The sequence below is a fragment of the Globicephala melas genome, chromosome 5 (genome assembly GCF_963455315.2).
Source record: "Globicephala melas chromosome 5, mGloMel1.2, whole genome shotgun sequence".
Classification (NCBI taxonomy): domain Eukaryota; kingdom Metazoa; phylum Chordata; class Mammalia; order Artiodactyla; family Delphinidae; genus Globicephala; species Globicephala melas.
Window position 1 is genome coordinate 51,236,543 of NC_083318.1, and position 15,501 is coordinate 51,252,043.

Genomic DNA, 15,501 nt, shown 5'->3' on the forward strand with positions numbered 1-15,501 from the left:
CAGGTGATTAATCTAAGCCAATTAATGTATAGTACCCTCCCAGTGCATGTTAGTAGACCAGGAATGGGAGTATGTCCTACAATGGCCCAATGAAACTGGAGGGAAGGACTCACATTCCATGGCTGGGTTTCCTGCCTTTCCTGCTCCGAGGAAAGCTGATGTTAAGTTCAAGAGGAAGCTAACGTTAAAATCGGCATAACGGTAGAGTGGTCAGATAAAATACAGGATGCCCAGCTCAATGTGAATTTCAGATAAATAATCAATAATGTTTTAGCATAAGTATGTCGCGAATATTGCATGGTACATACTCTTATACTAAAAAAGTATTCATTGTCTATCTGAAATTCAGATTCACCTGGGTATCCTGTATTTTTCTTTGCTAAGTGTGGTAGAGAGGAGAGAATGAGTACATGATGACAGTACAGCATCTGAGACCTCCACTACCTCTCAACTTGTGGTTATGCAAAGGCATCGATTCCTTTATTGATTCAGCAGTTTAGAATTTCTGTCACTTGCACCCCAGCCCGTCCTATGTCATCCACCCCAGGCAGGAAGAATGCAGAGCAAGCTTACACCACCACACTAAATCCTAAAGGGACAGAAACCAAATGCCATATTAAAAGCTACAAAGCCAGCGCTTAGGACATCGAACTTGTTTTGTTTGTTTGTTTTTTAGAGCTGTAAGAATGCAGCTTGACAGACTTACTGGAATTCATCAGATTCTCTTCAGTCAATGTAAATTTTTTATTATAAAGTCACGGAACGTGAATCCACTTACACTGTAAAACTCCTTCATGAATACTAACAAACTCTAAAATCGCAGCAAAGATGACGGTTCGTAGCCACCAAAAACACAGAAACAAAAACATTAGCAATTCCACATTAAGGATCCCAATTTTTAAACATTTATGCTAACTTTCCGTGTCATTTTGTTTAGGGAAAAAAAAACCAAAACATCAATTAGCTCCATAGAAAATTTTGACTTTAAATCAAACCTGGAGCATTACAAAATAATCAAATAAAATAGGAAAGGAGTGCGGGAGTGAGCAGAACTGAATGACTGAAAGGATAGCCATAGGACTGAGTTGTTATTTAAGGGTGAACGTCGTGTGTGTGTGTGTGTGTGCGCGCGCGCGTGTGTGTGTGCGTGCGCGCGCATATGTGTGCATGCGCGTCTACTGTTTATTCAGCATCAAAAATCACAAGGTAATGAATCCAAGGAGTTTATATGCTGTGCCAGGTATATGATCGATGAACAAAAATAGGATGTTGTCTTAGCCTTTACAGCTATGAAGACAGCAAACAATTCCTGCGTCCTTATTTTCATCCTCCAGTTTTGAAGTCCTGTTCTGATGCAGAGCATTTCCCATAACATGGTACACACAGCACTAACATCACCATCATCCAGGCTCCCCTCAAGCCCATAAAAGGCTGTAAGTCAGGGTATGTCAGTACAGAACAATTGTAAAGTTGAGGAAAGTGTTAAAACGCAGTATATCTATATATATGCATGCAACAGGATTAAAAAATTTGATGTAGGATATTCCTGGACATAATGCTATAAAAGTATTAACTGTCCCTATATTGATCTATACATTTAACAAAATACCAATAGGGATGGGTTTGGGGGGGGGAATCAGAGGAGGACTTGATAAAATATTTGTCAGTTATATCTAAAAAAAGAAACAAGAAACATTTGAAAAGAAAGAGCAAAGGGAAGGAGAATAGCCCAAACAGGTATTATTACAAGTATTATAAACAAAAAATAGAATAATGTGGTACAAACAGGACAATACAGGAAGCTCAATGGAACAGAACAGAAAGTCCAGAAAGACACACAGACACACACACACACACGGATTTGTCCATTGCTAAAAGTGGGCCTCCAAAATCCGTGGGGACAGTGGATACTCAATAAACGATGTTGGTTACCATTTAGGAGAAAAGAACATAAATGGCTTATGAGTTTTAGTGAGATGGCTTTTAAAAGTCTGAAGCGGCAGGAGCTGAATAGCAGAACGGCATCCATCCGCAGAACAGTAAGCTAAAGTCCTCTAGCAGTGTGCTCTCAACTTGTGGTTTTCTAAAAGGAGTCCCAACAAGAAAGGGAGCACAGTCAACTGGTGTGCCCTCTTCCACTCTGTTAGACTTCACTGCGTTTCCTTCGCCCAGTCCTTAGGCCCTCTCTGTAGGCAGTATTTCTCTAGCACCCACTCCCCCCAGTAATACAGAATGATTCTGGGAAGTTAGAAGATTTCTCTATACATTTTGGGATTCCCTAATCCCCCAGTTGTTGAAAGGCATCAATACGAACATTCTGAGAGTTGTCAAAGATCAGGAATAAGTCTTACCTGTTTCCTCTTTTCAGGGGGAAGTGATGGATCTCCATCCTACAAAGAAACCAGTGTTACATTTTATTTTTTAAAAATTAGATGCGTGTAGATTCAAGAAATTGAACCGAACTATGAGCTAAATTCAGACCCTCCCCTCTCCCGCCCCCTGCAACCAACAATGTGCTGAACCAAACTCAAATATACTTTAAAAATTTTAAACTATAAACTGAACCAGAGTCATTTTGGGAAAACCTCTAAGGAATCACTTCCAATTAGGACCAATCTGTATATTTTCTAAACCTGTGTGAGCCAAATAAATAAACTGGATTGATCAAAATTACTTTTGAGCAGAGCCTAAACAGAAATAGTATTTCATTTGGTTTGAGTTGAGCTCCTCTTTTAAACAGATCCAGAGGAACAGTAATGGACACATACTTGAGTTTTCTCTGTGGGCAGAACAATTTGGGGGGTGGGGATAGGATATGCTCAAAATAAAAGAAAATTAACTGAGAACTTCTAGTCCTATCAGACTTTTTGTCTTAAAAGGATTCAATTTCTCTCCCTCGTGTGCCATCTGGGAATACATAAATATGTCAGGTGAACGATAAATGCTCAGGAAATAGCACTTCTCTATCTGATGCCGTCCACATACAAGTCAACATTATTTTAACCTCAGGAATCTTTCTACTGTACTTCTGTGTTCCAGGACAGTTCAATGACCCCAGCACAGACGGTTAAACGTAAGCAATAGTGTCAGCACTTAAAAAAAGAGATGGCATCCGTGAGAAAGAACTAAGTGAGAATGCAAAATAGCGCTATGCAGTTGGTATCCTCCATTTCAGTAACATTTGCATCCTGAAAAATCCTGCCATATGAAAACTAGAGAAAATCTAATTGCCCAGGAAAGGGAAAGGTTTAAAAATTACGGAAATATTACTATGCACTGTTTTAAAAAGTGAGTTAAATCTGTATATATGGCCTAGAGAGATGTCCAAAATAAAGTGCTGAGCGAAAAGAGCAAGTTTTAGAACAACATTTATATAAAGCTGTCCAATAGAACTCTCTGCAATGAGGGACATGTCCTACAGCTAACTGTCCAATATAGCAGCCACCATGGAAATGTTCTATATCAACACAGTCCCATACGGTAGCCACCAGCCCCCCATGGTGATTGAGGGCATGAGGTGTGATAAGGGAGACCGTGTTCAATTTTATTTAATTCTAATTAATTCAAAATGAAATTTAAATAACCACATGCAGCTAGTGGCTTCTGTATTAGTGCAGATTTATAACACAAATCCTCTTTAAAAAAAAAAACACCTCCATACAGTTTTAAGTAAATAGGCACACACAGACACATTCAGATATGCGTGTAAGATCACGGGCGCCGGAGCAATTATCCAGAAGCATGTACTTATCAACTAGCAAGTGGGACTGGATCGTGGAATAAGTAGGGTGAAGACTTTCAAGTCTTAATTTTTCCACTTTGGAACTCTTCGCGACGTAATACGTACAATCAGCTCACGGTGCTTCTTCTTTAGGGACTGGTGGCGCTCTCGAAGCTGATTGGCCATGAGTTTGTACTGGTCCCTTTCCTGCTGGCATGTGTCCAGCTCCTTGGAAAGGATCAGCAGGGCTTCCTTCTTACTCTCCAGCTTTCTTTTACACACCAGGTACTGCAGAACAAACACAGGCAGGCGACTGCTCAGAACCGTCAACAGGCCTCCCTCCTCTCACCTGCGCTGGGGTTCACACACCCTGCAGAGTCGGTTTTGTTGCCTTTTTTGTTTTAAGAGATTGTATACCCAGAATCATTTGTCAGTCAATGACATGTGAGCCTAAAGGCTGCTACTGCACCCGACATAGTCCCCTCATGACAGAACCAAAACCTTGGACATTCATGAACTTTGGCCAACTGAGACCGGAAAAATAATTGATAAATAAGTTAAAAAGCAGAATCCTTTTTGACAATTACACAGATAGCTAAATAAATGGATAGTTGGACCCAAAATTTTATTTAAAAAAGAGGATTTAGATATCCAGGTAAGATGATGTAAAGTTCTATTAAAATTTTACCAAATGATATAACACGGAAAGATTTAATAAAAATTGTATATACTACTAAGAATTATCTCTTGGGAGCAAAATTATTTGCATTGTTTTTATCCTTTATACTTTTCTGTGTTTTCTAAATGTTATAGAACACACCTATATGGCTTCTATAATAAAAAAAAGTACCAAAAATGTAATGAAAGATAATTTAATTGAACCATAAATTACTGCAATAGATTGTACCTGCCCATGCAACCCAGCAGACATTTTCTCACCCGAGAATTTTTGTTCAATAAATTCGGTCAGAGGTGTGCACCTTCTCCTATGATTCCAATACAGACACCCACCACCCAGAGACCAAGTTTATGAGCTAAGTATTTTAGTCACACTTTGAATTATCCCCCCAAAGTTGGGTGTATCTTGCTGGAATTCTTCCTCAGAGTTGTGGGATATCTTCGTTCCTCCATCTCCCCACTCCCCACACTGCGACCGACCCTCACCTGACAATCACCCACCACCCGCACCAGTGTGAGCCCGACTGGGATTCTGTCCTTTTATTGGATCTATAGTACCATCTGGTGTTATTCGCATATGTGAAATGTGGAACTTAAATACCTTTTGAATTTGCCCCGTAAAAGACCAAATTCAGAGCATTCACGAAAACAATTTATAGTTTCATTATACACTCTGACACGAGCACTTTGTCATTACGGATACTCACACAAAGCAGAGACAGGATCAGTACTCCCATACCATTTGAGTCAACGCTCTTTCATGGACAAAAAGCATTACTCATATATAGTGCTTGCTTGGAACTGACTTTGTTAAGTTCAATTTCAAATAAATGAAAGGGGAAAAAGAGAGTTTTGTGCATTAGCACATTTTTTTTCCTTAAAAAAAAAAAAAAGTAATTGCTTAGCTTCAAAAACAAAGGGGAAAGAAAAGCCATTCTGAGACGGATTTGAGTTCTAAGAGAGGACACTTCCACCTTGGATGAATCTTATTCCTGGCAGTAATGAGGCTGGAATCCTGCCTTAAAACATCCTGGATTTTAACACTTTGACATCGTCTTCGTGGAGGCAAACGGTTCTGTTGCCACAGCGATTTCTCAAGAGTAAAATCCCCAACGAGTAACTATCAGAGGAGAGTAGCCCAAAAACCTGAACTGCAATGTCCTAAGGGAGGTATTGAGATTTCACAGGAAAAAATACCATTTACACACAGTTTAACAGAGCTGCCCTTGTGCCTTCAGTTCTCTGCCTGTGATCAGCGGCCTCGGTTGGCAGTGCTATTGGCATTGGTGGCACAAAAACAGTCACCTTTGTCCCTTCAATGTATCAGATCCAAATCTAAGGCCTCAAAAATATTCCGTGTCTTCCAACTTTGGGGAAGAAAATCGCAATAGTGTGGAGGCATTGTACAGGACAGCAGGCAAGATTAGAATCACATCCAGTCTACTGAAGGGGACCAGGGAAGGGTCACCACTTATGGGCAAAGTAGAATTCAGGTTCCCTGACCTTGAACTGCAATCTCTTACGGTCCAAGAGAGAAGCCGTTTCTCTCCCAAGGCGTGGTCCAAACAGGGCCTTGGAAGCTGCTTAAAGGGCAGTAATAGGCCTCCATTCCCTCTGGGTCTAAGACACCTGGCAGATGAACAGGCACAGAGTCCTCTGCTAAGACCCAGTGACCTGGGGTTTGAGGAGTAGCATCACTGCTCTTCGGGTCTCCTTAGGGCATGAAAACAGGACAATTATAAGCTCCGTCAAAGGGTAAGAAACTGATTCTGTATAGAAGATGAAGCCACACCAAGAAAAGGGCGGGCTTTAGAAAGCCACTGCTGGACTGTTCTTTCTTTTGCTTAGTGTGGTCTAGAACAGCGAATTTCAAAAATGTTATTCTGCGTCATTTATTTTGATCAGCAGAACAAACCTTAGACTGAAGCCTCATTTATAAACAGCTCAAAGGGGCGCTGCTCTGGCTGAAGATGGGACACCTCCCCTGTAGTCCTGCCGCCCTCACGTGGCAGCATCCACAAGGAGCCCTGCTCTACATCACCCTGGGATGCTTGTGAAAATGCAGATTCCTGGGTCCCAGCTCAGACTACTCACCCTCAGCTCACCCCCATACTGCCTGAATCATGAATCTCTGGTGGCTGGCTCAGAAATCTGCGGTTAGCACATGGCACAGGTGATTCTTACTCCATCCATACTTTGAAAACCCAAGCCCTGGAGGCCTCCAGCTTCATGGTGTCTCAAAAGTTAGAAACAATTAAAATAGTCTGGAGGGACTGATAGGCCAGTGGCAGCTCAGGAGCTCAGGGCAAGGCTCCGTCTCAGAGCCATTCCAGGGTTGTCGGAGCACAGAGGGGTCTGAACAAGTACAGCACAGACTACATTTTACCATCTGGCCAAAGAGTCTAAACATGCAGAGTCTCATTAAAATATCAATAGAAACTCTGGGATGTGTATGGGGGGGGGGGGCAGTGGGAGTGTTAGCAGAGAATGGGATGGAATTTCTTGTTATTATTCTAAAATGGTGACAGTTTAGTCCCTGTGGTGGCAACTGCGAAATTGTCCCATTTTCTATCCCTCCAACTGGAAACAAACAAGCAAAAGCCTGGAAAGAGAGAAAAAGGTGTTGAAGATCCTTTTCCGTTGGCAGCTCTGGACAACCAGCAAATGCATGGACTCGGCCTCTGCCTTAGAAGGGACCGGAAATAGAAGAGAAAGCGAGACAAGCCAAGTCACTGCGCTTGGGACGTGTCCGCTTCTAAAGGAGGATGAATAAGCATAGACGATGGAGGGGGTGCACAGCAGAAAATCATCAGGCAGAGTCCGGAGGCCTCTGTCCAGATATAAGTCTACCAAGGGGCTAATCATGAACCGTTGGGACCCTGGGAAAGCCACAGAACGCAAGGAACAAAACAAAGTCACACTGCCTGGGCCTCAGTTTCCACACTTGGAAAATGAATGGGGTTCCCAGAGTGCCCTCCAACTTGAGGAACCCATGATTTTAACATCCCATCCAATATCACTGGGATGCTGGGGAGAACACTGCAGGGAGGGGCTCCAGGCCAGGAGGTATGACTCACTTCAAGCACCTAGAAGTTGCTTCCTCTGCCTTGTCTAGGGCAGAGCCAGCTCAATGATTTCCAAATATCACCTGCAGCAGTGGCAGTTCCAGAATCTCCAGACAGCTGCGGCTTCAGGGCAGCCACCTGGTTGGAAAGGGTGCTGGGGCTGAAGCTGTGTTTGCAATAACAATTTACAATAGCGTGAGAAAAGGCTAAATGTCTGAGGGGTCAACATTAGTGCCCCTCTCCAGTATTTCTAGTTCTCCTTTCCTTGCAGGTGCTCGGAAGGACTATTCTTCCCCATTGCTTTGGAGTAAGGCAGAGCCATGTATCTTGCTTTATCCAATAGAGAGGGACTGGAAGGAACATGAGTCACTTCCAGGGTAGAAGCTCTCAAGAGTCAAGGTATGAACTACCAGCAGAACCTGGATCATGGAACCGGCACAGCAGACAACTGCCCTGAAGAGTCATTTGGGTCCACAGAGAAATTTGTGTGATCCAGAAATAAACTTTTGTACTTTTAAGGTACAAAGATTTTGGGGGTGTTTGTTATCAGAGCATAACTTAGCCCATCCTGACTAACACAGTCCATAGCAAAGTGTAAGGGTAGGAAGGCTGATAGAGATCATAGCTGCCCCTGCTCTGTGCTTCTATTGAGTTACCACAATGATGAAGAGGAATAACATTAGCACTATTATTATTACTATTAATAACAAAAATGAAAGTTGTACGGCAAATGCTTTCCATGTATAATCTCCTTAATCCTCACAAAACCATAATGGGGTTACTGTGTTATTATCATGTACATTTTCTAAATGAGAAGGTGAGACTGAAAGAGTTTACGTAATATGCCAAGGGTTTGGCAGAGCTAGAATTCGAGCCCAGGTTTTTGTACAGCCAAGCCTGTGGAACCCTAATTCCTGACCAACCAAGCACTCAGTGAAAAGACAACCAGAGTATTCATGGAATTGGTTACTACATCTAGTTGGTATTTTCAGCATAGGGAAGCTAAGAAAAGGGAATTTTAAATTTGACTACTTTTTATACCTAGAATCTCTTGACCCACCCCCTTCCAAAACTAGATGCAAAGCCTGAAGAAAGAAGGAAAAAATAAACAAAGAATCCACGAGCATCTCTCCCCTCTGCTCCTCCTGAGGGAGCCAAGTAGAGGCAACAAGGTTTCCATCCACTTAAATGACATGGGATAAAACTAGAGGCTGTTTTCTCAAAAGTGGCTTGGTCCTAACAATTTTCTATAAGCTGTAGTTGCTCTCAATCATTCATTCAACAAATATTTTCTGGGTGCCTTCTATGTGTTAGGCACTGAGCCAAGCATTTGGTCTCCTAAAGGGATAAATGGTCCTGGGGATTTTGAAATGGAAAAACATGATACTTGGATAACAAAATATAACTTCCACAATTCCCTATGGGTTTTTCTGAAACCCCCAAAGTTTTGAAAACTGAAAATGTGTTCGCATCCCGTAAGTGACCTCAGCCTATGTGAGGGTTTTTACTGTATTTATGCCACTGATTGTGAATATTCATACATTTGCTGAAGACAAATCAATGTGTTTGATTTCCAGTTGCTGCCCAGAACTCTCCTGGGGTTGATACACGATATACAGTACACTTATTACATTTCCTTTCAGACACCAAAACTCCTGCCTCTAAAACATATCTGGGGCCCAAGGATTTCAGATATGGAACCTGCCTATTATTTGAAAGTCACCCTTGCAAATCTCTGTATAGTCTCAAAGACATACTGGTGACTAAAATCAAATCTTTCTCAAGCAGCAATTGTCCAAAACCTAAGAATTTATTAGATTTTGACTTCCTCATGTAGGCCAGGAAAAACCAAAAGTGTGTTATATGCAGTAAATGTTCAAGCTGCCACAGTGCTTACGTGCCTATTCCCATCACCTCACAATGCCTTTATTCTTGAGAATTAGCATGAATGCTGGAGTGGAAAAGAAACCTCCCAGATAACCCAAGTGACTTGCCCAATTGCAAAGAACAAGGTTCCCAGCTGCCAGCATCTTGCATAATAGTGTCTTCCAAATTGTGGGTCACGATACATTAGTCTGGGTGGTGAAATCAATTCAGTTGCAACCCTCATTTTCTTTAAAAACTAAAGAACAGAAAATAGCGTGAATCCCATGCAGTAAAGGTAAGCATTGCTTCCTGAAACTTTTCTTTTTGCATACGTGTATACGAATAAGCATACATATATGTATGTTTTCACACATTTATGGTGGACTGCCATTTTAAAAGTTTGGAAATGACTCTTCTATAATAAGCCACTTTGCACATTTATTCATTCATTCATTCAACAAATAGTTAGTAAAAGGCACCACGAGAGGCAAGAGGGGGGCTGGGGGGTAGGTATTGGGCAGGAAAGAAAAGCTACACAGAGGAGATGATGCTTGAAATGAGTTTTGAGAGATGAGTAGGTATAAAAGGCACCCGAATAAAAGCCATTATGTAATAGAAATAATTAACCAGTTCTTTGGGATTGAAGCACAATTCTGATTAATTAATACCTGCTCTGCCCACCTTACTGAGATTACCATGAGCTGGAAATCCAACGTACTATGCTAAAATCTGGCTTTGGAAATGTTCTCAAAATTAAAGGCATTATTTTTACAGCAGTTAAAACTTACAAAACATTTTCCCAAAGACTCTCTCGTTCGATGGCCAACACTATATGACAAGTGTGACAAAAACTGCTTTTCCCATTTTACAGACAAGATAGCTGAGATTGTCTTTCCCAGAGTCAAAAAGCTAACAACTGTCAGCTCAAACTAGGGCTCTTAACTACAAATTCCAGGCTGTTTTTAGTATTCTATATTGGTACCAATTAAATTATTAGCAATTCCACAGATTACCTCTCTTGGGTCAAACTATATTTTTAACAAGACACTCTAGGAGATAATTGTGTAACTGAAAGCCATGCATTTTAATTCATAGTATTTTGAGACCCTGTTTGGAAGACAGGCAGCCCTCCTGGGGCCTTTTCAATCATATTCCATGGGGAGCAGCTGAGGAGATACAGGCCACCTAGAGTCCTGCTCAGTGGTCAGCCAACTCCATGTCCCAAGTGCTCTGGCCAGCCGAGTGTCGGCTGATGGGCAGTTCACCACACTGGGGTCTTCATCAGCTGAATCACGGGCATGAGACACTTTATTTTTCAAAGAGCACTTGAACCCATAATTGTCTAAGTTGTGACTCAGGCCCTAGCCCTCTTGGCTAACTCGAATTCTACCCCTGCCCAGCCCTGCAACAATGTGATCTCATACGGTCCAATGACTTACACTCTCATCTCTGTGCTGATTTCACCCAAACTGATATCACAGCTCAGACCTCTCATCTGTACCTCTTGCTCTGCTCTGAATGTGTAACTCTATCTGAACATCTCAGAGGCATCTTAAACTGAACCCTTGATATTCCCTCGGACCTGCCCCGCCCCGAAACTTCCCTCTTGGTAAATAAGTGGTGCACACCGTATTTGGTTTTCCATGAAAACCTTGGAAGCATCCCTGCCTCTTCTCTTTCTTTGCCAGCCCTCATTTAATTCATCAGCAAATCCTATGGGCACTACCTTCATAAGACATACTGAATTCGAATACTTCTCACCCACTTCTACCACTGTCACCCTCCTTCAAGCCACCATTATCTCCTGACTGGACTGTGGCCTTCGCCTCCTATTTCTACCTCCTGCTTCTACCCACCTACAGGCTATTTTCCAAGTAGTGACGAGAAAGATGCTTTTCAAATGATGGCAACATGTGGTAGCTCAAAATCCCCCATGGCCTCCCATCACCTTTAAAGCAAAATCCAAAGTCCTTCCACTCTCCCTTGCTCACTGCTCTCCACCCTCACTAGCCTCCTTGCTAGCTTTGACCACATCAAGCCAATTCCAACCTCAGGACCTTTGCACTTCCCTCTGCTTAGGTTGTGTGGCTTCCTCCCTGGATTCGTTCAAATCTCTGTTGTAATGTCTCCTTCTCAGGAAGCTCTGCCACCACGCAGACTCTCAATCCCCTTATACTGTGTTACCTTCCTTCACAGCACTTATTACTTGACCTTGAGTTACACATAACTAATTATTGATTTACTTTCAACATGTCCCACTCCATGGCAGCAAGAATTGTGCTGTTTCATCCCAGATCCCCAGTGCTGAAAAAACAGCACATAGTGCATAGCTGGTGAATGACAAAATTCAATCTTACTACATCTTCAACATACCTGTGACACACGTGGTATGGTACCCATTTTACAGATTCTCAAACTCACAGCTAGTGAAGACCTCAGGAATGATCTAAGTCAGGCCCCTCATTCTACAGATGAGGAAACTGGGACTCAGAATGGTGAACTGACTTATCCAAGGCTGGCTAGTAGGCCCCAGAGTTAAAACCTAAACTGAGGACTCTTCTCATTCCAAGTTCAGCACAATTTTCACATTACCAAGTTGAGGTACACATTCCTGGCTGGGGAGACATAATGTCTATAAACTTACAAGGGTACCTGGTACTTTTTTATAGTCATAATAATTATTACAATAAAATAGATAATAATAGATGATAGTAAGGGGCCAAATGATCATTCATGAATACTTACTAACTATAGTATGTTAAGTTCTATAAAGAGATGAAAACAAAGCTCCCAGAACACAGAGAAAAGGAGTTTAGCGTAATGGTTGGGAGCATGGCAGAAAGAGCTGGAATGCCTGAGTTCAAATCTTGGCTTTGCCACTCACTAGCTATCAATTACTTAGCCTCTCCATGCCTCAGTTTCCCCATTTATTAAATGCGTATAATTATAGTATCTTCACAGGGCAGATGTGAGAATTAAAAGAATTTGCATATGTGAAACATTTAAAATAGTAAGTGCTGTATCCACATTCATTGTTATTACTACTATTTCTATCACGAGGCAAGTGATCATAGCTTGGCAAAGAAGGTACTCAAAGAGTTGGAGCAAGATGTGAACATTTGAAATGGATTCCAAAGAATAGGTAGAAGGATGTGTTTTGTTTGGGGATAGACGGAGTTGTGACAGGTAGTGGTGATGAGAAAACAATACTGCTGGCAGGGAAAGAGCCACAGCAAAGCACAAAGGTGAGAAGTAGGAAGACATATTGTCAGAACAGCAAGCAACGAGCAACGCGCTGGGCTGGCTTCGGTGGAGGGGTGGGAATAAAAGCTGTGTGAGATAAAGCTAGAAGGAGAGATAGATGGTGGCTGGGTCAGAAAGGGCCTGGAAGTGTTGCTGAGCAGTACAGATTTTATTCTGTCAGCAAGCAGGAGCCCCGAGGGTTTCTGAAGAAGGGAGTGACACTAAGAATCCTTTTAGGAAGACAGTTTCATCCTGACATCATGTGGTGGAAATTATCTTGGACTATACAGCTTGGGTAGAATTGGTTGCCAAGCTCACAAGGGGAGGGAAAGGATTTGAGGTTCAGGGTCCCCTGTGTAGACACAACTCTGGATCCTGCGTTTTGATCCAAACTCTCGGGCCTACAAAGAACGCACCGGCTTTGCTGTTTCTTAATGCGGGGCCTGCTATCACCTTGTCTAATGCAATATGGACAGGCAGGGTGCTACCCGGGCAACCAGATGCACTCATGGGTTTAGCCTCAGCCTCAGCAGCTGGCATCAGAATCACATCAGTGGGCGAGTGGGTGCCCAACCACACTCCAAAGGGCTCAGCTGAACAGGCAAATGCAGCACTTTGTGGTCACTCGGGTGGGACCAAGGGATACACACTGGGTTCTCCTTAGGTCTCCATTTTTGCTCTACAGTTAAGGTGTAATTCAGCTTGTCAAGTTCATGTGTAGTGTACAGACCAGGGATACTTGCACTCTTCTCTCCCCTGGAAAAGGAGGGTTTGTTTTCAGGAGAGGGGAGGGAGAAAACAAATTAGTATCTTTTTGAATGTCTTCTATGTGCTAGACACTGTTAGGAGTAATAATAATGAGAAGACGACCTTTATTTGATGGTAAGAGTAAGTGGGGCAGCCGCTATTTAGTGAACATTACTATTTTCCAAATTGTGCCAGACGCTCTATTTGAAACATCCTATTTAACCCTGTGAAATGGGTTGTTTGATTAGCCCCATTTTGAGCTGAGGACACTGAGGCTCTCAAAGAGGTCAATTTATCCTTCATCACAAAGGTAATCAGTAGCCGAGCAGACCGTTCTCTGCATGTATCTGTTAGGATCCTTCGGTTGTAGGCAACAGTAACTCACACTCTCTCATGGGAACATGTTGGAAGGATACTGGAACTCACAGAATTGGCAGGAAGACAGAGAAGTAGACCTAGAAACAGGTGGGCACTGAGGTGATTCTGGAGGCAGGACCAGGAACCACCAGGTCTCAGTGCAAGAAAGCTTGGGTTAGAGGCTACTGAATGGGGTAGAGATGAACTCCGTTATGTTTCAGATTCCTTGTCTCTCTGCTCAAGTGTTTCTCCAACTGGCCTAATGCTGATCACGTGCCATCCTGTGCCTGGGGGACAGGACACCCAGACTGTATCCCTCCAACCTGTCCCTCCAGATTATACCCAGTGGTAATGCCATCCAAACTGGGGTGCTGTTGAGAAAGACAAATGAATGCCGGGAAGTGAGAAAACAGCAAATGTTCACCACGATAACCTAGTGTTGGGCTGCTCCCCGCAGGCCCATAAGACCAAAGAAAGAACCCGGAGTCAGCAACAGAGACATCAGTGGTTTAATGGATGCAGGAGCTCACACATCTGAAGCAAGGTCCTGGAGCGACACCCTGTGCGCAGCAGCTGGCAGGCAGGACTTGGCGGCAGGCTTCGCTCCGAGGGGGAAGGGGGAGATTGCCAGTTACAGGGGGAACTGATGTCAGGTTGGCTCATCGTTTACCAGGGAAACCAGCAGAGGAGCACATCCCTCACCACTCCTTTGATAAGAACAATCACTGGCTGGGACCTGGGGCAAGTGTGTAGGAAGGTCAGTCCTACGAGGAGGGTGTAGGTGAAGCAGGCACTGGCTGGGCAGGGGATGCACAGGGAGCAAGAGAACAGCCATCTTGAGTGGCCTGACCATACACCTAGGTAGATCCATCCTATTGAGCTTATTTCTCAACCTTGCTAAGGCTCCCCTTCCAGTGCTTCATGAATAAAGGGTGGAAAAGAAATGGTGGGCATTTAGGGAAGTCCTTGGTGGCCCAGTGGTTAGGACTCGGCACTCTGACTGCCGAGGGCCCGGGTTCAATTCCTGGTCAGGGAACTAAGATCCTACAAGCCTCGTGGGGAGCAAAAAAAAAAAAAAAAAAAAAAAATGGTGAGCATTTAATAGCAAGTTTTAGTTGAACTAACCTCTGAGCCTCTACTCATCATACACAGAAACACAGATACAGTGGTGAAGTTTACATGGCTCCAGTGGGGTATATACACCTACCAATTGGAGAAAGGAGAATAAAGAAGACACCACCGAGTACAATGGGTAATCAGTGAAACGTGAATGGAATAAACTTGGTAAAATAATGCCCAGTTTTTGGCATGTATACTAGATATCATGAAATGTTTTCATTATCCTCTCAAAAACAGATCTCTTTTGAATTGCATTTCAATTATATTTTTAAAGCAGAGCTTATCACTCATTTGTCGATGTTAACTCACGCCCACGTGCAGACACCTGAAGGTAGCCTTGTGCTTCTCAAGAACCCAAACCCACTGTTTTCACCACTGAGTGGCTTTTATCTACCCATTTACTGTTATCTGCAATAAAGCAAGTCATAATTGCTACAAGGAAGATCATAATAATTACAGGACTATCTGACATACTACATTACTATTTGGATGGCTTTACAACCAGATAACGGCTGAGAGAGATGAAGGTAGCCTGGGCGTCAGGGAGGGGACCTCTCCGCCAAGTGACCCTCTCTGTCAAACAATGACTCGTGGGCCTTGGCGGCTTTTACTGATGGGATCAGGCTAGCTCTCATTAACTGCTGCAAGAACATGGCTTGCTAATCCAGAAAGGCTTCTCAGCGTGACGATAAACACATGTGGCTG

At 43.0% G+C, this 15,501-nt stretch overlaps 1 protein-coding gene and 1 non-coding gene across 2 annotated transcripts in view; one reads left to right on the forward strand and one right to left on the reverse strand.

Moving 5' to 3' along the window:
• Positions 1-15,501, reverse strand: part of CCDC149 (coiled-coil domain containing 149) — a 98,562-nt gene that overhangs the window by 61,073 nt on the left and 21,988 nt on the right. Inside the window, 2 exon segments of the mRNA XM_060299213.2 lie at positions 2,352-2,390; positions 3,848-4,009. Of these exon segments, the coding sequence (XP_060155196.1) occupies positions 2,352-2,390; positions 3,848-4,009 (201 nt within the window).
• Positions 14,641-14,713, forward strand: TRNAQ-CUG (transfer RNA glutamine (anticodon CUG)). The gene has a single exon. It is a non-coding gene; the product is annotated as a tRNA-Gln (tRNA).